At 37.0% G+C, this 21,976-nt stretch overlaps 1 protein-coding gene across 1 annotated transcript in view; it reads left to right on the forward strand.

Moving 5' to 3' along the window:
* Positions 1 to 20,532, forward strand: part of LOC105853295 (utrophin-like) — a 183,028-nt gene extending 162,496 nt beyond the window's left edge. The window contains exons 13-16 of the mRNA XM_012721274.1: positions 2,389 to 2,546; positions 3,807 to 3,973; positions 9,584 to 9,695; positions 20,392 to 20,532. Of these exons, the coding sequence (XP_012576728.1) occupies positions 2,389 to 2,546; positions 3,807 to 3,973; positions 9,584 to 9,695; positions 20,392 to 20,532 (578 nt within the window). The remainder of the gene's footprint in view (positions 1 to 2,388; positions 2,547 to 3,806; positions 3,974 to 9,583; positions 9,696 to 20,391) is intronic.
* The last annotated feature ends 1,444 nt before the right edge of the window (positions 20,533 to 21,976 follow it).

Raw genomic sequence — 21,976 nt, forward strand, 5'->3', positions numbered from 1 at the left:
TCCTTTTTTGAGCTGGTTATTAGGGAGTAACATTATAAGGGAGACCCAGAGAAAGAATGGCAATACTGGCTAGAGTCAAGGGGCAAAAGCCAGATTCTCAGCGCTGTGATAAGCAGCAGGTGCCCTTTTTCTAGACACAGACCTTCGAGTGAATTTCCAGGGTTTCTGAGACTTCCCATGGGCATTTCAGCAGACACGGGCTCTTGCACTCAGACTAGAGTGCATGTGTTGTCTACAAACATCAGAATAATGCTCTGGGTAATTCCACAGTAAACTTCCACATTATGGCAGAGGAAGTGGAAACCCCTGCAATGAAAATTTCTGGTATTAAATTGAATGCATGAAGTCTGCTACTTTAGGACTTAATTAAATCTGAAATCGCTTGGGTTGAAGTCTTTCATCTAAACCTTTCTGGGGAATATGGAGGCTTGGGAAATATTCTGGGGGTTGTGTTGTTTTTTACTCTGTGGCCCTTTGTGACTAGTTCCAGTTTTGATTTCCCTGGTGAGATCAGAACACTTTCTCCTCATTATTTCCTTTGTGAGCATTAAGATTCAGTACAACTTCCACTCCAAAGTTAGTGGAAGAGTGGCATACTGGGTTAGTTGGTGTCGAATGTACTTTGAGTTTTCAATGGCTAATATCTTCGTCCTCACGCCGGTGACTTCCTTCTCTCTTTGTGTCTTCCTGGGACTCTCCCTTGATTGAGTGACCTTCCTGTTTCTGTCTTGGTGACTTCTTTGCCTACTCAGAAACACATTCACAAAGAATCCTTCAGCAGGCCTTTGCTGGTCCTCTCTGCTGGTTTACTGGCATTTGAGTGTTAAGATTTTTCTTCTACACCCAACATTCCATTATGTATATGAAAATAAATGTACCAAAATTCTTGTAGAAGAAATAGGGAATATGTCAGACTTTTAAAGACATCTTTGCTTGTGTTAAGTGCTCTTTTACCTTTAAAACAACTTAGTGGTATCTGCCTCAAAGGAGGGAAGTTGGGAGCAGTTACTCTTGCTGAACATGGTGCCTCTCAGTAAAGATGATTCTACAGCTGCATCAACTGTGCATTCACCTAGGATGTCTCTTCCCAGAGATGAGTTTTGCATGAGCAGCATAATGAGAATTTGGATAAATGTCTGTTAGCTATGGCAGTCTTATTTTTAAAAAATGAAAAGAAGCAGGCAGAACTCTAACCAAATCTTAGTGTTGAATGGTAATAAAATTTATATTAATTGAATTTGCTTTCCACATGTATGCTTAAAGTAAAATCATATTTCATTATAATTGCTGTGTCAATATCACTGAGGCTGGTTCAGCTGTTTGAAATTCACTGTTGACAGTATTAGATATAGCATGATTCCCTTAAAAATAAGGAATAATACATTTTGATCTGATATTCATTGACCAGGTACTGTTTGTAAATGATTTACAGGATGCAATAAATATTGACTCTTTTGTGCTTGAAAATTTCACAGTGGAAGCATGTTCCTTTGAATTTTTAGAAGTCTGAGGTTCCTTTCCATAAAGTGTTAATTTTATAAGGCAGTGAATTGTTCCTATGTGAAATTTTTCCCTTCTTCAGCTTACCTATAGTCTACTAGATTAATTGCTGGACAGATGGTAATAATTTTAATCTTCAAAATACTGCAAGTGGTGAGTAGGTGATAAGCCAATGTTGGAAAGAAGAGAATTTTAATTTTACTGAATCAAGAAAATTATATAACAGATCAGTGGTTTTTAAAAGGCAAATAGAAAAGTCTATGGATTATGTGAAAGTATATACACATTTTTGCTAAATTTGAATAAATGTATTTATCATGAATATATTTTCAATATGAAATGAACAATATGAAATAGAGTGGAAACAAAAGAATTTTTGTAACTTATAAGAATGAGAGAGTTTGAATGCACCTAAAAAGAATAAAAATAAAACACCACCTCCTTGTACTATGCAATGTTTTTTATATAAAATCAATTTGAGTATAAAATTACTTAAAGGAATTAACTATATACTTATTTAATAGAACATGAATTTAGGAATCGAAACCTAAAGGATCTTTCTTTTTCTTTCTCAGTCAAGAGGAAACCTTTACTAAGGCCATGAAATGAACCCATACTCACCTCTTGTACCATTTAAGAAGGAAATTTCTATTTATTCCTCTATTTATATGTACTAACATACAGGCAGTAAACTCTTTTCAGATGTAGGGGACTAACCAGTTCCTGATTATAGACTTGCAGATATGAAGTTTGTCAGAACTCAGGTGCCCACTAACCGGATTACGTCCCCATGAATTTCTGTTTAATCTGCATCCTTCACCCAACTAAAGTTGTTTTAGATAAAAGAGCACATAGGCAGCTGGACATTAACCTCTCCTCTGCTTGCAGATCTTTTTAAGGAGGTGGCGGGGCCGACAGAAATGTGTGACCAGAGACAGCTTGGCCTGTTACTTCACGACGCCATCCAGATCCCCCGGCAGCTGGGGGAAGTAGCTGCTTTTGGAGGCAGTAACATTGAGCCCAGTGTTCGAAGCTGCTTCCAGCAGGTGAAGGTGAAGGGGTCCCTGCTGCACAGGGTGTGGGGAAGTTGAGGATGCTCCCAGAAAAGGAATAAAGCCCTTGGACAAGAGCCAAACCCTGGGACATTGGGTGCCAGTCCATTATGTTTGTATTTTATTTCCTAAGGTGCATTTGCTTCTTCAAGGAACAGCAACCCGTCAGGTGCACACACTGCTCCATAAGGTGCCTGGGCTTCAGCTTTGCTGCTGGACTGCTAGAGTCGGTCCCTCCCTGTGCCTGGCCGTGCCCCTTGCTCTTGTTTCCAATCATAATATTTCACATCCTGGGTTTTTTTTTTTTTAATATCATTCTTCATTTTGTGCATTTTTCCAGCAAAGGAAAAATAATGTACAAAGTTTTGTGCTGCTCTGGTCACTGTTAACCTAAATGCACTTAGTTGCTTTCTCAAACTCACCATATAGAAAAGCATTTTAGACTGTAACTCCTAATATGTTATAAGGTACAAGCCTTCAGGTATTTGCTCAAGTTTATCCAGTGATTTATCACTGCTGAGGAAAAAAAAAAATGTTCACACCATCTCTGTAAAAAGGACTAATGTTAAGGTCTATTAAATTTTATAATGACCCTTTTTCTTGTTTTAGAGATTCAGAAACTACTAGATGAAAATTCTAAATATGATTCTCACATGTTCTGTTTCCTAGGTTGACCTTGATAACAGAAGGATATTTGGGCAACTTATCTATACACATATGAAAAAACTTTAATATCAAGATTTAAAGAGAGACTAGACATATTCCTACCATTTATCAGGACAATTTCAAAATCCTGCCAAGTGCAGGCATAGTAATACGCTGTAACAGGACTGGAGCAGTGCACCAAATGACTGTTGTCCTTTAACATTTAGAAAGCTGCATAAACGTGAATGCCTTTAAGTTTTGGAAGCATTGAGACTTTGACAGATGTTTCCTGTCAGATAAATGAGTTTTCTAGGATTAAGGTATTTATATAAAAAGAGCTCCTAGAATTGTTTCGGTTTTCCTTGTATTTTTATTCTGAGTATATGAACATATTGGGACATTTCTCTTCTACCTTGATGGACAATTTTTGCTTTTTCATTTTTAGATTCTAGAATTTATTTCACCTGAAGGACTTTGGCTACTTTGTGATTTCACTGACCTGAAAATAGATATCTTTGCACAGATTTTCACACAATGAAGCAAGGACACTTGCTATAATTTAAATGAAGAAATTTCTCTCACTTTAAATAATTTTTTTTTCTTCACCAGAATAACAACAAGCCAGAGATAAGTGTGAAGGAATTTATAGATTGGATGCATCTAGAGCCGCAGTCCATGGTCTGGCTGCCGGTTTTACATCGTGTTGCAGCAGCTGAAACTGCAAAGCATCAGGCCAAATGCAACATCTGTAAAGAATGTCCAATTGTAGGCTTCAGGTAAGGGGACCTGGGAGCAGGGGGCAGCAGACGGTCCTCTGTTCTGTCTGTGTGACTTTAGTGTCTGTCCATCACCCCTTCCCACTTGTCACCATTTTGGCATTTGCTTTTTGCCTCCTGAGTCAGTGAGTATACTCCACCAGTCTAAAAGTAGCATTCCTTCTTATAGCCCTGGCATGAAGCTTGTGGTGGTGGTGGTGGTAGTATTAATGATGGTGGTAGTAGTGGCAGTAGTGATGGTAGAGGTAGTAGTATTCGTGGTCACCGTCATCATATTTATACTCTTTTTGCTCCAGGACCAGAGTCGTTTCTGAGTTTCTGTTAACACAAGTCACAGACGTGTTCATGCACGGTCACTGCATGACTCAATATATACATAGGCCCCTGATGGAATTCGGAGCTATTCTGAGGCCTTTGCAGTCGCACAGTGAATAAGAAGCACCATTAAATGTTAACTGACAAGTAATCCAATTATTTTGTGTTATTGCCACCAAGTTGACCAGTTGACCGTGAAGTAGATTAGCACATCGTTCACCTTCATAGTGGCAGCTGGGCTAAATGGCACACAGTAATGTCAGGGTGTATCTGATTCATCAGTTGTGGCCCCAAACCAGACTGTACAAGACTTATAGCTTATCCCAAAGTAAGATGTAGCCAGGGCTTTTCTCTTAAGGAAAATGTTAGACATTTTAGAATGCACTGTGTTCTCTTCTGGGGAGAGGGGATCTGGAAAAGTACTGCTGTTTAATTTGGAAATCTATTGTGAAATAACCTAAACCTGAGGGATCCCAGCGGGCTCATATGTACCTTTTATTCCTGCCTGACCAGGAATTGACAAAGATGGTTACTTTCTGGTAGAAAACCAGTAAGGATGGCTGGCATTTGCTTTGTTGTCTGTGGTAGCAATAACCATCTCTTGAATTGAATCAGCTTGCTTTCATTTATTTGACTGGCTGCGTCAGTATAGTTTCTATGAACAATAGTATCTTTGCATTCTCTGTGGAAGGCTAATATAAGAAATAGATCTCAAATATCCATTTCTTCCATAAATTGGGAAGACCTCTAAAGTCTTGTAAGTTCAGAAGACCTTGGTACCTGTGAGCCTGTATCTTCTAAGAGGTCTTCAAGAAGTAGAAAGTAAGTGTGAAGTGGGATTGGCATAACCCTGACAATCAAGGTAATGGAGTCCCTGGCAGAAGTCAAGGGCAAACATTAGAAAGAATAAGATGGGAAAGGTATAGTTTAAATGCATCAGGCTACTTGGCAAAGGCAAGTTGGAAGTGTCCAGTGGACAGATGGACAGAAAGAAGAGGAAATAGCTGAAATGAGGCAACCCTACTGTGAAGAAAATCCAAATGAAATATATAACCATCAAAGCAAATAATTGCTGCCATTTGTCAAGTGCTTACTCTGTGCCAAGCACTGTGCTAAAATGTGTTGCATTTTTAATCTCATTTACTCTTTGTAAAAAGTCCTATAAGATTGGTCACATAATGTTATTGATAGGTTTTGGGAAACCATCATTTTAAGGGGAAAAATGTAGACTAAAATGGCATTATTCAGGTTCCTGGTGTACTTTTTCTATATGTGAAAAGGTTAAGACTTGGAGATGAGACAATTTGCCCAAGACCAGCTATCCAATAAGTAGAAATGAAAGTGGATTGAAATAGAGACCTTTTGCCTCTGGAGTTTATGCTTTTAATGACATTAAAAAAGCAGACTAGATATTTGGGAGAGGAGAAACTTGCCATTAAGAAGCAATGAGATGGCCCTCCCTGGTGGCGCAGCGGGTTAAAGCACCGCACTGGGAAGCTGAAGCCACTTCTGCATGAGTTTGATTCCTGCCTGCCCCGGTGGTGACCACATGGCACGAAAGACCTCTCCTGACCCACCCGCTGCTCCCCTCAGCAGTGTACTTCATCGATCTGCCTATTTTGCTCCCCACTCTGTCTCTGGTGAAGTCTCTTGCCACCCCTGAGCCTCTGGCCTGTACCCCAGTTCAGTATGCACAAATAAAAATAAATCTTTAAAAAAGAAAAAAAAAAAAAAAGAAGCAATGAGATGCTACAAAACAGAACCTTTGATTTGAATTAGCAGACCAGAAATACTACTCTGGTCTTAAAAAGTAGTGTGAAAACTACAGGAAACACCTAGGTTAACCGCCTTGGGAAGGGACTGGCTTATAGAAAACCTATCATGTGCGGCCATTGCTATAGCCCAGAGATTGCTGAGGGACCAGATTTCTCAGACGACTGGTTGTGAGGAGTGAAAGATGGATTAAAAAATACTAGAATTTCATTCTTTCTTGAATAGAGCAAATCTATATCAACAGTAACATAATATCATGATTCAATAAAGTTGAGATATGAGTTGCATGGATGTTTATTATATCTTTGTATTTTTGATTACACTTGAAATATTCAATAAGAGAAATATGAAAGAATTGTTATAAAGGGGCACGATGGTTAAGTATTAAGTTTTCAGAACTGATGTAAAATTCAAATGTGGAGTAAGATCTGCATCTTTATAAAGATGTAAACACCAGGCAGGAAGAGGCCAGGTTTCAGCAGAGTATTTGGGTCGCAGTATATTGGGAACTCACTCTGGAATTAGAGAATTAGGCTGCCTGGGTTTGAATCCTAGTGGAGGTCTTTGACTGTGACTTCAGATACATTGCTTGACCTTCCTGAACCCGAATTTCTTCACTTCAAATCCTCTGAGTGCCTCCTCAAATGCACAGTAATGCATGAAAAGAGACTAGGACATTGTCTGTCTCTAAAAAGAGCAGGCATGCAGTAAATGCTAGCTCTGTGACTTACTGGACGGGATACTCACAAGCCTACAAGTGTTATTGAGCTGTCCCTAAACTGTCCATCAAAGCGGGGATACCAGGAAAGCCGAACAATGATGGTGTGCTGTGGAAGTCAGGATTGAAGTAGGGAATAAAAGAGAAGTATGAGGAGGTTTTTGGAGCCTCTTGCCTCCTTCATCATACAGTTGACCTGTATATGTGTGGTTTTATTTCTGGGCTCTCTGTTCTATCCAGTTGATCTATGCACTAGTTTTTAATTCAAATGCCAGACAATTTTGATTATCCTACCTTATAGTACAGTTTGAAGTCAGGGAGCATGATACCAACACTTTTGTTCTTTTTCACAGGGTTGTTTTGAATATTAGAAGTCTTTTGTGCTTCCATATAAATTTTAGGATTCTTGGTTCTATTTCCATGAATAATGACAATAGGATCCAGAGGGATTATGTTGAATTTATGAATTGCTTTAGCTAAGTAAATGGCCATTTTGGCAATATTGGTTCTTCCAATTTCTTTGTATCTTCTTCAGTTTCTTTCTATGGTGTCTTCTACTTTTAGTGTGCAGGTATTTCATTTCCTTGGTTAAACTTATTTTCAAGTATTTTATCTCTGCTGCAATCATAAATGTTATCATTTGCATCATTTCTATTTTTTCTAGTTCATTGTGTACAAATGTGCAAAGGATTTTTTATATTGATTTTGTAGTCTCCAAGTTTACTACTTGATTATTATTTCTAAAAGTATTTTTGGTAGAATCTTTGGATTTTCTATTTACAATATCATGTTATCTTCGTATAATGAGGAGTATGTACATAATAAAATAAACTTAGCTTCATCCAGCCTGACTTTATATTAAGCAACCACTCACTATGTAACTTTTATAACTATATATGTATATAAATATATATTAAATTGAGCTTTTATAAATTCCCTGACCATTTATAAATACTGCTCATTTTCTTTACTTCTAAATTCAGTTTTTATGAAATTTGCTATTTTATATTGCAGAATCCTTTGTAACCTGGGACTTGTTTTAAAGAGTAACATATACAGCTGCTTAATAGTAACATAGATAAATTATAAATTAGAGGTTTAGTTTCTTTTCTTGTAAGAAAAAGCCCTGAGGTAAGCAAACCAAGACAGACGGTGGTTTCATAGTCACCTGAAGTTTGTAATTCTGCCTGCTCCCCAGTTTATTGATATATAATTGATACATAACATTGTATAAATTTAGAGTGTGCAGAGTGTTGATTATTTGATATACTTCCTTTGCAAAATGATTAGGTCCACTACAGTGGTTAACACCTACCTCATGTCACATAGTTGCCATTTCTCTTTGTGAAGAAAACATTTAATACTTACTCTCCTCACAACTTATAAGCATATAATACAATTTTATTAACCATATTCACCATGTCAAGTTTCAAGTCTGGGATTGACAGCTAAAGTATGTAGTCTTTGACCAATATCTCCCCTTTCATACTTCTGTCTGCTGTTCTGTCATCCTGACATGTGACTTCACCTTCCAAAGTCTGTACTAAGGGACTGGCTCCTGCAGACATCAAAGTCCACTTCTCAGGAAGGAGGCAGGAGCGACATGCCCCCTCCTAAATGAATCAACCCCTTGGAATTCCTACTAGAAATTCAACCCACTGACTGTGACAAGAGAAATTAAGAAACATTATTGTTAGTAGTGCTCTCTGCCATTAACAGTACAAGGGGTGTGACTGATGAAGAAAGGTAAAGGGACTGTCTGCCATGTTAAGTGTTCAGGGGTAAGGAAGAGTCCTCAGAAGAGCCCAGACATGTCTGTCAAGCCTGCTGATAGACCAGGAAATGTTGTTAGTGTATGTGATTGTTTTAGAGCAGGTACCTTCGCTGCCAAAATAAGCTGGATTTAGATTGATTTTCATGAGATCAGTTTGTGATGTTCCACATCAGTTTAGAAGCTGTTTAGCACTTAGGACTGTTTACAATATTAACCTGACATCACCTTCACATTTTGTTCCCGTTTTCATTAGTCCTGCTATTTATTTTTTTTTTCTGTACATATCGATATACTTATGCTATTAATTACTCCCAGCCTTCTGGCAGGTGAAGGATGTAGGAGGTGTTTTCCACTTAAACCCATAGAAACTTAAAGTCTCAGTTATACTCCTCCAATTCTGCAAATGAAAGCTGACACACAGTTTCATTTCTGTATGAGAGATTTAAGAACTGTTTCCATTCCAGGGTGCATGGTGATTAAGATTGTGACTTCTCATTTTAGAGGATTTCTGTGCTCTATTTTTTCCCCTAATGATTGGCTTAACCAAATATGTAAATATTCATTGTAAAAAATTATCCCTTTGTGACTTTTGAGATGTGTTTCATGTTGACAGTATAATTCATATGTTGTAATTTGATGTATCAAGCTAGTAAACATGACTTCTCTGTACTTAACATTCACTTTGACACATTGCACAGTCTTAAGACATGGATATTTATTTTCTCATCATGGTGCAATAGATGGAAACATGTTTTAGACAACTTGAACTCTCAGAATTTTTCTTTTATCACTTGGGAAGAGGTTTATGAATTTCTTTTGAGAAATTCAAGATTTCTTTGTCCTGATTTGAAGCTTGTGAAATTCAAGATTTCCTTGTCCTGATTTGAAGCTAAGATACTAAGTTAATTTGTGCCCAATATACCTTTTAATTCTATGGTGTCTTGAATGAGTAAAATTCCTCACCACATGTGATTGATCTGAACTTAATGATGGATATGTAACCCAATGAATTTTCCTTTCTTCTCTTTAGATATAGAAGTCTAAAGCACTTTAACTATGATGTCTGCCAAAGTTGCTTTTTTTCGGGCCGGACAGCAAAAGGTCACAAATTACATTATCCTATGGTGGAATATTGTATACCTGTGAGTACCAAGCTACTGTTTCTTTGTTTGTTTTGCTTTTTTGCTATATTACCTTTGAATTAACTGATATTTAAAAGTATTCAGCTAATTATTTAGAGTTAACTTTCTTCCTGGAAACATACTCTTCCAATATTGTTATATAAATTTTGTTGTTTTAAGTGAATATATCAATGTTGGTTTAATTATCAGAGAATACATTTTGAGAAAAAAATTACTAAATTTTGCTTACATTCCCATTTTGATTTTAAATAACATTCTTGCTAGCAAGCCATTTTAAGAGTTCGTACTGGCCTATATTGAAAATGTTATGATATGAAATCGTGTTTTTTTTAGATATATTTAAATTGTTTTCCTAAGCAAATGTTATATTTACATTAGAAATATGACAGAAATGGAAAAAAATTAAAATTTCATAAATCTAGTTACTGTATTACTGGCTTTCCACAATTTTCTGTCTATGATTTTTGTTAAGATTTTATTTAATTTTTTAGCCATTATAAAATATATTAATAAATTACATTGCTAATATATTAATAGTAATAATATATTTTCATAATTTGATCCTACTTCTTTCACTGAGCATGTTGTATTATAGTGTTATCCCAAATTGTCACAAAATATAATTTTCCCTAGTTATAAAATATTTTAGTGAATACTGAAATTTATTTAAACATTTACTTCAATTAGAGCTTTTATTTTCATTTTACAATATTAAAAATAACACGCATAGATGTCTGTGATATCGCTCATTCTGTATATTACATAAATTACATTTACATAAGATAAAGAACTAAAAGTAGATGATCTGGGTCAGAGAATATTAATACTTTTATAGCCAAAATACTTCATTTCCAAGAGAGGTTTATACCACTTTACATTATTATCACAATTTGTTAATGTTCTGATCTTACTGCAGCCTCACTAGCATTGAATGCTGATTCTTTGTTCTTTTGACCTAAAGCTGTTTATTTTTTTCTGAAGTTATTGTTACTTTCTGTCAGAACTATTTTCAGCTTCTTTCCAAGTAATGAGAAAATTTATTCATGGGACTATACATTTTCTTTGGTATAGGAAATTGAGTTACTTTTTGGGTTATAAATTGATAGAAAGGCAGCAATACTTACACAAATATGCACATATATCTCACATTGTTAGGTGTCTTACCGCAAATATATATGTACCCTGTACATAGAGAGGAAACCATATAAAATGATGTTGGATTTAATGAATGAAGTACCCATAGTGATTGTTAACTCTAACTAAGGAAGAAATTACCCTCAAAGACATTTCTGAAGCAGCCCTTACTGCTTTGATTAACTTATTTATTCACTCAACAAATAAATATGGAGTCCTTATCATGTGTGAGGCGCCATTTTAAGTTCTGCTAATTCACAAGTATATTTGCCAGGATATATAGGGTTTACAGGATGTACTGGCTTTCCTACTAGTTTCCAGTTAGGAGGGGGGGATGTGTGACATTGAACAAGGAGGCAAAAGAATGAGATGATTGCAGATTGTCGTGCCTTCAGACAAAGAAATGGATAATGAGATGGAACAGTAGAGGAGGCGCTTTAGATGCAGAAATCAAGGATGGTCTTCCTGAGAAGTTGTTATTTATACTGCAGCTGAATGATGAGAAGGAATCATCTGTGTGAAAAACCAGCAGAAGGGCATTTCAGGAGGAAGAAATTGCTTATACACAGTGGTCATCGGAAGGGGAAACAAGTTGCATGATTGGTGCAAGAGGAAAGTAAAGCAATAGGTAGCGCCGACTATAGAGTTTGACATGCCCAGAGCAAAATGAGTATGTAAGCCCCTTGCCAAGAAATGATGAAGGCTTTCAAGAAGACAACAGCAGAACATTAAGTCAACTCAGGGCATCTGAGTGTGGGGCCTTGTGAAACTGTATATGTAGTCACAGATCTACCTCTGGGGTTGAAGAACACGTAAGAAGGACACAGAAGCATAAAGAAACTGACAGGGGGTTCAGAGTGAATTTCTCCTTTCACAAAAGGGAGAAAATGGTAGGAGAAGACTTGAATTAAGAAGTCAGGCAGGTATTAGATTGGGCCGAACCTTGTGGGACATTGTAAGAATTGCACTGGGAGAAATACTGTGTTACTATGTATAGGACTATAGTTAGAAATCTAGGAAGCAGGTAGCACTAATAGGAAAAATAGAGTAAATATACTAAAGATGCAAAAAATTACTACATATTTAGAGGTATGAGGGAAGCAAAGATGTATAAAATTGCTGTTTTTCTTGCTTTATATGCAACAATTCCTAAGGAATTTTCACAGTACCCACACAATTTCAAATATGTCTCTTCGAAGTCAATCACTGGCCAGAAAAGGCATATTTGAGACTCACTGATATGCTGAAGAATTTCACTCTCGAGTTACCATTTTTAACAAAATCTGAACGTTACCTAAAGCTCTTCTTGGTACGTAGTCTTACATCATTGTCATCATTCCTAAGGCTACAGTTCAGCTGCCCTGTGGGTTGAGTCTCTTTGGTCTGGGAGTTCCATGCCCCTTTCTGAAGTTTGCCCAGGATCTTAATTAGCAATCTCCTTATAAATCACCACCTGTGACAGATTCTTTCCTGCATTTGACCCCACAATACATCTGTGGTTTTGATAAAATGACTAGAAGTATTTGTAAATTGAGTCTTTGAAAGACATACATTTGAATTTAACAATAATGAATTACTTGATTTAACAACTTTCCAAATTTTCTTTCTTTTCATTCATCTCTGAAGTTTTGTTCTCCTGTATTTATGGTTCATCTACCTTTTAGCCAACATACCCTAAACTTATTGACATCTGCCTTAAAAAGTGAACTCAAATGTGAATTTTTGCCAATGCTAACAAACACCTCTTGAATGTTAAGTGTTTGGACCTTTCCCTGTGAATCCTGTGTCTTGTGTGTGTGTAATATGCAATCCATTTTTGCTCAGGAGAATTCTCTAGCTACATAGTGACTTGATGTTTCTCCCCTTCGACTTCTTTTTTCAGCCATATCTGAATGTTTCTATTATTAAAGAAACTTTCTGATGTTTATAGGCTTTATTTTAAACCCCCAAAATCCAGAGCATATCTTCGCAAAGCTTCTAACATATCAACTTAGTATCTGTGACAGTGTTTGCTTTAGTGTAGAAAGACCAAACACGTAGGAATCAGCGATCATAGTAAGTGAAGATATTTAGATATTTTGTATACAGAAGCAGAGGGGACATTTTCTTTGTCTTGAGAATGCTACTTTTAAACACTTTATTTTCCCCACCATTTTGTAATCCAAAATTTGCACATTTAAGAATTCTTTCATTATGCTAAATAACAGTGTCTCTAAAACGGACAATATGACAAAATAATAGCAGTCACCGTTCTCTCTCCACTTGCCCAAAACCCACCTTTTCACAGATGGCAGCTCAACTCTTACTTTATGTGTGAAATCTTCTCAAACTCGCCCATGAAAACACATTGTCATGTGGCCTTTACCGCCAGCCTCTACCTCACCATTTAGTGTTTCATACAGTATTATCTGGTGTGGTTATCTGTGTGATAGTCTTGCTTTCTCAGCTTTTTTTTTTTTTTAATTCCTGAGGATAGAGATGAATGTTCTACTGTTTGTATTATGCTAGTTAATTATAATTCATAAAAACAAAATGAGCTCGTATCTAACATTATATAAAATAATTATGGACTACTACAGCTGCAAAAGATCTATTTTTAAAAAAATATATGTCTTAGGTAAGTGATTTGCATCAAGTTGTGGCCTGGACTTAGTGATTTCACTCCATTAGGGAAATTTATGTCCAATTTAGTATATTAGCAAACTGTTTTCTGTATGCTTGCTGAAATGGTGTATTTGTTGGGCTCCCAATCATAGACCTGGCATTTTTCTGGAATCTGGAGTTACAGAGAAATTATAATGGAGATGAAAAGAGGCATTGGTGTAGGGAAGTTCAAGAGAAGTACATACAGTTTTTGAGTTATTAAACTATGGGTCATAATATTCAGAAATGTTTCGATTACTTGTGCATTCCATATTTGAACTTGGGAATCATTATATATTTCAAAATTAGTTATATTTTATATTAAAGATGATCGGATTTTAAGTATCTTTTTTATTAGTAAAAAGCTTTATTTTCATTAATTACAGTGCAAATTATCCTACTTGAATCTTTTCAACAATCACCTATACTCTCTGTTGCACATAACAAAACTTAATTCAAATTAGAGTAATATTTGTATGTCGGACTTATAAAAGATAGTCATTTAGAAGAGAGAGAGGGGATGATGAATTTTACTTGTGATTTATAGAGCTCAAGCAAGTCCTGACAGTGAGAGAGAACTGAATAGGGTTAAATATGAAAGGGAATGGAAAACATTTGGAATTGCTACTGGGGGCAAGCGTGAGTCACTAGGAGATGAATAAATTGATTGTTACTTTGCCATAAAAGTGCAGCTGAGGTTAATTGGCAAAGGACTTGCAATCTGAATCCATCATTACTCAGCAGCCTTGGAAGCAAGAGGGGCAGGTGAGGCTGGAGAGTTGGAGGCCTGGCGAATGAGCGATTCAGCGGTGTTAAAGAGACTGTGATGGATGGTAGCCGTCTCCCTGGGAAGAAAGCCCAGAGAGGCTGAAGGGCTAAATACCAAGGTCCGTGGGGGAAAAGAACAGGTTTATTCATATCAAAGATGCAGGTGTGAGAGGGACAAGGATGCAAATCAGTGAAAGATGTTTCCGAGTTAGAGATTTGGGCCTGAGCGATACTTTGTGTTATGATGATACCTGAGGTGTGGACACATCCCAGGGTGTGACCGGAGTACAGGAGGCATTAGAGGTTAAATGGCATTTAGAAGATCATCAGTGTGTCTAGAAGTAACAGGTGATAGCTATTGTTGGCCAACAAGGACTCTCAAAGGGGACTAGACAATGAGAAGGCCAAGACTATGGGGAACATGGTAAGAACCTTTCTGAAGGGGTGGTGACTAAGATGCCCCTTGTGGAGAAGATGATGAGGAGATAGAGTTATCATAGGAATGTCAGGATTCACCGAAGGAGCTGGGTTGAAAGTGCAGTTATGAAAAACGCATAGAGCCCTCTCTGGTGGCACTGCAAGCTGGCCGCAGCCTCTTCAGCATGAGTTCAATCCCAGGCCCGGGAGGTGACCCGCATGGCGCAGCAGACCTCTCCTGACCCACCTGATGCTCCCCTCAGCAGTGTACTTCGTTAATCTGTCTATTCTGCTCCCCATTCTGTCTCTGGTGAATCCTTTCCCTGCCCCCACCCTTCCATGTTGGCCTGTACCCCAGTTCTGTGTGCGTAAATAATCAACAGGTGAGTCATTAAAAAAAAAAAAAAAAAGAACAGCAATAGTGGGAGTGGTGATGTTCATAACTGCAAGAACACTAAGTTGATGAAAACAGTGAAAGAAAGGTTCACAGTGGCCGTGTGCCTCTGGCAGGATGGTGAGTGTGTGCAAGGAATAAGGAGAAATGGGGAACAGCGATAGAGGACTCACCTGTTGATAAATACAGACATTAGGAATTAAAGGGTAGGATAGGAAGGTGGTCAGGGAGGCCTGTGTACTCAGGAAGAAGGGTTGGAATACTTGCAAGGTTTTATTGCTAGAAAAGTTATCAACATCAGCTATTCTTAGTATTTAAATCATTGGGGTAGAAGCATTGTGAAGTACCCAGGTTTACATGTGGGGTTTGGAAAGAGCAGTTTTTCTAAGATTTTGATGAGAAGAGAACAGGAAAAATAAATACCTCAGTGGGAAACAACTTACTAAATTTCTAACTCCTAAAGCAGATTTATAGTGTGTTTTTTAGGCACATGGAAGTTGTTTTTCAAGTAATAAATTGATGCTTATTCTTGTTGAATAACACATGGAGAAATTTACCAAAACTTTGTATTTTCAGTGATTTTCAGAGGCTGCAGATGAATCAGTTTTTAAAGTTTAAAAGTGAAATCACATTTTCTTTACAAACTATGTATCAGAGCAAGAAACAGACCAAAACAAAAACAAAGAAAAAAACCAGAAATCATTGTTTTGTGCATTTTTTCCCACCCCTGTCAGACTGTAAAAATCAAATATAAGAAAATGTTGATTCGTTCTTTGGAACCCTCTGTGTGGAGTCTGTGTTTGTTTCTGGTGGTCTGGCTTTTTCAGATGAGACTTCGGATCGATCCCAAGATGCTAAAAAATGCTGTGTCATTGCTTTTCCTCTGACCTCAGCACCCTGAATGGCTGTTCACTTCTTGCCCACTTTATAATCTTCCTAGCAAGTTGAGTGCATTTAGGTGATTTCATTAGCTTGTAAATGTTTCATTGCGTGACTTATTATTCTACTTATTCTTTACCCCATATTGATTCTTTCTGATGCTAATATTTTAGGTTCACATTTTTCCATGAGCACTTGAGAGCCACCCAACTTACATGATAGATTTTAGTCTCTTCCTAGAATTCAGTGTGTCTGAACTGCAATTGTTCAAATCAGTGAAACTTAAAACTGAAAGGTTGTTTCACTGTTTTTAAAAAGCGATTGACTAAGCAAAATATGAGAAGCAAAAAGATAAATACTGCATGATTTCATTCATGTAGGAAATGTAAATGCAATGAAACAAATGAAAAGAAATAGGAAAAAAAAAACTTAACCAGAGAAGAAGCCTTTGAAATGTGACTGCAGAATTGAGGCTGCCAGAGAGAAGGAAAGTGACAGTGGGGAGCAAAAGGAGGAAGGAACCCAGTGGGTAACTGGGTGGTGTCAGTGTGGTGACATATATCTGAAAAGTTGTGAACTTGTACCTTTAAATCCTGAGTGCTGTCAATCAAATTACCTCAGTTAAATATAGATATAGATATATATGTACATATGTATATAAACAAAGTCACTGGAATGGCTTTAAGATAAATCCTACAATAAGGAGCCATAATGCTTAAAAGTATGCACAGCCCTCTGAGGACTATTGACATGTGTTTTTAAGAAGTAAATTGTTTTAAGATTTATTTATCTATGCCCACAATAACTGGGGTACAGACCAGAGGTGTGGGCAGTAAGAGGATTCACTAGAGACAGAGTGAGGAGCAGAACAGGCAATTCCACTGAAATACACTGCTGAGGGAACAGTGGGATGTGAGGAGAGGTCTGTTGCACCATGTGGGTCACCTCCCTGGCTGGGCATCAGCACGAACCTGTGCTGCAGTGGCTGCAGATGGCTTCATAGTGCTGCACTTTAATCCCTTACACCTCCAGGGAGGGCCCTAAGAAATAAATCTTGCTGATGATTACAGCACTTATGTATAACCCAGGTGCAGTGTTTCATTCATTCTACACTCAGATTTATGGTCTCATTGACTGTGTTGCTTCTTCTCTGACCTTGTTTCCTTTTTGTATCTTGTGGTTTCTCTCTGTGTGTAACTTATTTATGTGCCATGAGCAGTTGAAGATCTGGTATTAGGAGCAATTGTTAAGGAATTAAATCATGTCACCCCACATTATGAATTGACCAGGAACTGAACTCCAAAGAATGAATCAGCATGTTCATATGTTTTTGCAGCCTGACACTGCTTTTGCTTCTGTTTGTAGTTCTTCTTATTTGTCTAAATAGCTAACCCATTTGAACTTAGTTATTTTGGCCTTCAGGGTATTTAGCATCGTTGTTAATAACTGATTTTACATTCAGCTTTGTGGATCTTTGCTGCTAGTAGTAGTTTTTGTGTTGGCTTTTTTGTTTGTTTTTAGTCATTAGACCACCAATATTGTACATAGTATACAATGGGTAAGAGTCAATTGCATATGGAAGAGACCCATAGAGTAAGTCTAGGACCCCTGCCCCTCCAGGGGTAGTTGGTAGGGGTAGTTGTTGTTGTTTTCTAAGACTTATTTATTGATGCCTACAGAACTGGGGTACAGGCCAGAAGTATGGGAGAGAACAGGCAGAACTACTGAAATACAGACCAAAAAACAACAAAAGCAAACCTTTAGATTCTGTAGACAGAACTGGTCAGTGTGAAGAAGGTGGGAATAAAGGGTGGTGAGTATGTATATAAAACCTATACAGTGTTTAAACCATATTACCTCAAATGAAATAAATAAATAGCTATTATACATTTCAAGTTAAATTTTGTAAAAAATAACTACAGAGCATCTTAGCAGTTTGTTAAATGAGATTGAAGAGATGTGATTTATAGCAGTAGAGTTCTTGCTGTATCCATTATTGTTTCATTTATTGAAATCCAGAATTTTTTTTTGTTCTACTTTCTTTTCTTACAGCCATAAATGTAAGCTTAGTTTTTTACTGCATAATTTTTACATTTGGATAATTTGTGTAGTAATCAGTAATCTGTTCAATTTCAAGTTTCTAATACCAATAGTTCTTTGCTTAAAAAGGAAAAAGAATGATGTATTATATAAAGTGTAAAGATAGTTAAGTCCAATTATATTCATTATGCTAGGTGGGTGGTCTTCTCATTTTTTAGCAAAACATTGCTCTAGTACTTCGAAATAGAATATTAGGCATAGTCATTAGATAGCAAATTAGATCACATATGCATAACTATCTTTCAACTTTTTTGGTGAGAAAAAAAAAGAGCATAATTCATTTTCTTGGTTCTTTACCAACTAAAGAATTACATTCTCCTCTCCTGCAGGTAATGCCTAGGTCCTGGGCAATGCATTTCTTTGCACATTTTCTTGTAATACTGCATAAAATTTATGGCATTAGTGAATTTAGTAATTTAGATAACAAATATTGATAGGGTTTTTTTCCCCCTCAACACGAAAATTGAGGAGAAAATCAAAATGTGCTATATCTATGCAAGAATTCTCTCATTTTTTCAAGTATTTTATTTGAATGTTATCAGAAGTGCAATTTTAATTGCAGAGTTATAAGTTTTGTGGAAGCAAATAGGTAATTTTTACTTGCTTGATTTTCATCAAGAGTGAAAGAGATGGTGGTTCTGGGGATGGTTGTGGTATCATGGTGGTGGGGCAAGAGAGAGGTGGTAGGCTGTCTCATTTGACTTTGCTCTTCCATGATGTGACTGTATTTAGCTAAAGAATGTATGATATGGAATTGGACTTTTACTTTCCAATGGTGTGTCTATTTTTCCCCACACAAGAGTTCATACGAAGACCCAAATACTGATGAGCTAAAAAAACATTTTTCTATGTAACAGAAGCTGGTGACAAAAGGCCACACAGTGTGTGGCTTCATATATAAGGAATTCCTAGAACAGACAAATCATAGAAACAGAGTAGAAGAGTAGATTGCTGGGGTCCAGTGGGGCTCATTGCGGGGTATGTTCTGGTGGGTTTAGTGTTTCTTTTTGACGTGATGAGAATGTTCTGGAATTAGATAGTCGTGATGGTTGCACAACTCTGAATACACTAAAAAACCACTGTACTGCCCACTGCTCTGGCTGAGACTGGGCAAGGGCTTCCCTTTCTCTCCACTGGCCCAGTCCCCCCCAGTAAAGATGCCCCCAGTTGAAGACCTTGATATGGTTAGCAAACCACTGTCTTTCAAAATAAAAGCTTTTGTATTGCCAGATGGAGCTGAATCAAATAAAAACTTGAGCCACTACTTCACTTTCTCTCTGCATGGCAACAATATGTTATGAGTGGAGAGAAATAACATTACATCAGAAATGCCTATTGCACATTTCTGTCATGAAAGACTTCTTCCCATTTTTTCTCTTTATCAAAAAGTCAGAATAAACTTGTTACGGTGTTTGGGACCTGCAGTTTTGGTACCTGTTGCAAAAAGGCCTTTTCTGTAGGTGATGTTCCTCTTTGGCTTTGCCAGGAATTTGATCTCCACCATGGAGGTGACTCACATGACGCAGCAGACCTCTCCTGACCCGCCCCTACTCCCCTCAGCAGTGTACTTCATCCATCTGCCTGTTCTGCTCCCCACTCTGCCTCTGGTGAATCCTCTCACCGCCCCTGCACCCCTGGCCTGTACACCAGTTCTTTATGCATAAATAAATAAATAAGTCTTTAAAAAAGAAAAGAAAACTGGAGCTTAGACACAGTTTGTGAGATGTGCCTTGGGGCTAGGGGCTACAGCAGTCTCAGTCTACCTTTGCCCGAAGTGACTGTTAAAACTAATTACTTGTAAATATTTTAGGGAACAAGTGTCGGTTTGGGTAAGGAAAGCAATTGACAGTGTTCCTTACAAAATAGAGTATATCGTGGTCCAGCTCATTCTCATTTATTTCTTTGTCTTTTTCCAGACTACAATACATGACACCTTGTGAAAAGCCAGGACAGACTGCCTAGCTAACCCTCATGTGTTCACCTCAGTGAAAACTACATAAAATCCAGCATAATTCATTATCACTCAGTATTTGACAGCCAACTATAAGTATTCTAATGATAGGAGTCAAGCAATCACCTGGCTAAAACTCATTTTACTTTTAGACCCAAGTTTTGAAATATTGACACAAGGAGTTGGTTTTGGTTTACTTTCAAAAGAAAATTTAAACATTAAAAAGTAATTGCTGAGTATATTTTATTTTAAGTCCCGAGTGTTACATGTGTTTTCATAATGTTTCAGGTTATGACAAATACGTGAAGCTCCCGAAATGGTCAGCATTAATGTACATCTCTCTCATTTTACTAGAGACACTTAAGACTTTTTACTTTAATGAGAAAAATGTAATTTTTTCCACCTTGTAGACAACATCTGGGGAAGATGTGAGAGACTTCACAAAGGTGCTGAAGAATAAGTTCAGGTCAAAGAAATACTTTGCCAAGCACCCCCGCCTTGGCTACCTGCCTGTGCAGACAGTTCTAGAAGGCGACAACTTGGAGACGTAAGTTTAATTTTAGTACAGAAGCTTTCTTCATATTGACATTGCCTTTGCTTTTGTGACACAGGATCAAATTGTGTTTTGGTAAAATGTTTCATTTTAAAGGTAGATTAAGCCATCTCCACAGAACAAATTTCTACTACTTCATCCTATGTGTCCTAAACTTTCAAAATATGTTGGAGTGTGTCAGCCTTTGCACTAGTCAGCTCATTTCCTCTTAAAGCACCAAGTCAGATAGATGCCTCCCAGTCGTTTGTTCTACACTATGCTATAGAACAAAGTTTACTGAAACAATTTCCGTTTGAAGCGAGGTATTCAACTGTTCAAAATCCATCATTTTGGTTCTCTTTCTTTTGTGAGGTTACTTTTTCCCTTCAAAAAGTTGTCTGACACATTTGTTTTGTTTGTTTTAGTTACCTAATACATCATTTAACTATATTTTAGCCCCATGATGAAGACAGAATTTTACTTTTCTTGGTTTTAGATCTAACTAACCTTTAAAGAAGCTGCCTGAAGCATACAATGATCAGGCTGTGGTTTTACTTGCAGGCTACTTCACTGGGTTTGCACTGCTGATGGACATTCTTTTTGGATAAAGCATTGGCCTTTTGTGTCTCAAATACCTACATCCTCCATATAGATAGATCACTTATTGCCCCCTTCAGCATTATTGATAATTTGCCTTTCATTGTCAAAATAATCATTAGCATCAGTCATGCTATTCTGAGCAATTCAATTCAAGTAAAAAGGAACAGAAGAGCATGTCAAATAATTTTGCGTTGTGTATTTGATTGTAATGCTGAAACTGCCTTACTTTATCTTGTGTAAAATAACCAGAATTTTCAGTTAAGAGAAAAGCAAGAGCGAGACTAGGAGGAGTGTAAGATAAATCAGCTGCCTTAAAACCCTTTTTGAGAAAGATCTATGAGGTACCAGATGCAGAGGGCAGGGTTTTTTCTTTTTTAAATCCTTGAATGTGTTCTTGAACTCAGTGTACTTTGTTTTCTGCTGAACACTTCCTAGTGCAGGGCTACTTAATCTTATGGAATATCCACTTATATGAGTGGGCAGTAAAAATTGTGATTTTGTTTTTTTCTAATGTTTGTGGGAGAACACTGTAGAAAAAGAACAGTGTTGAAATGTGTTGGCCTTATTTATGAAGCCGATTAGAATTTTCTTTTGCCTCTTTCTCTTTCATCTATACAAAATGTAATGTCTTATCCCCTATCGAGTAATTTATACATGCATGCATAGAAGAGATTTATGGGAAAAATAAGTTAACTACTACCAATGGGTGGTAAACAAACCCATGCTAAGTTTTGTCCAATTAATTTTGTAACTGCAAGATTAAAAAAAAACAATCAAAATAAATGAATAGAGCTTGATTAAAAATGACCATTGAAAGTAAATCTGACAAACAAGCTAATGTAATGTAATGGCAAAAGTATTTT

This window comes from Condylura cristata, unplaced genomic scaffold (genome assembly GCF_000260355.1).
Source record: "Condylura cristata isolate star-nosed mole 26May11 unplaced genomic scaffold, ConCri1.0 scaffold00001, whole genome shotgun sequence".
Classification (NCBI taxonomy): Eukaryota; Metazoa; Chordata; class Mammalia; order Eulipotyphla; family Talpidae; genus Condylura; species Condylura cristata.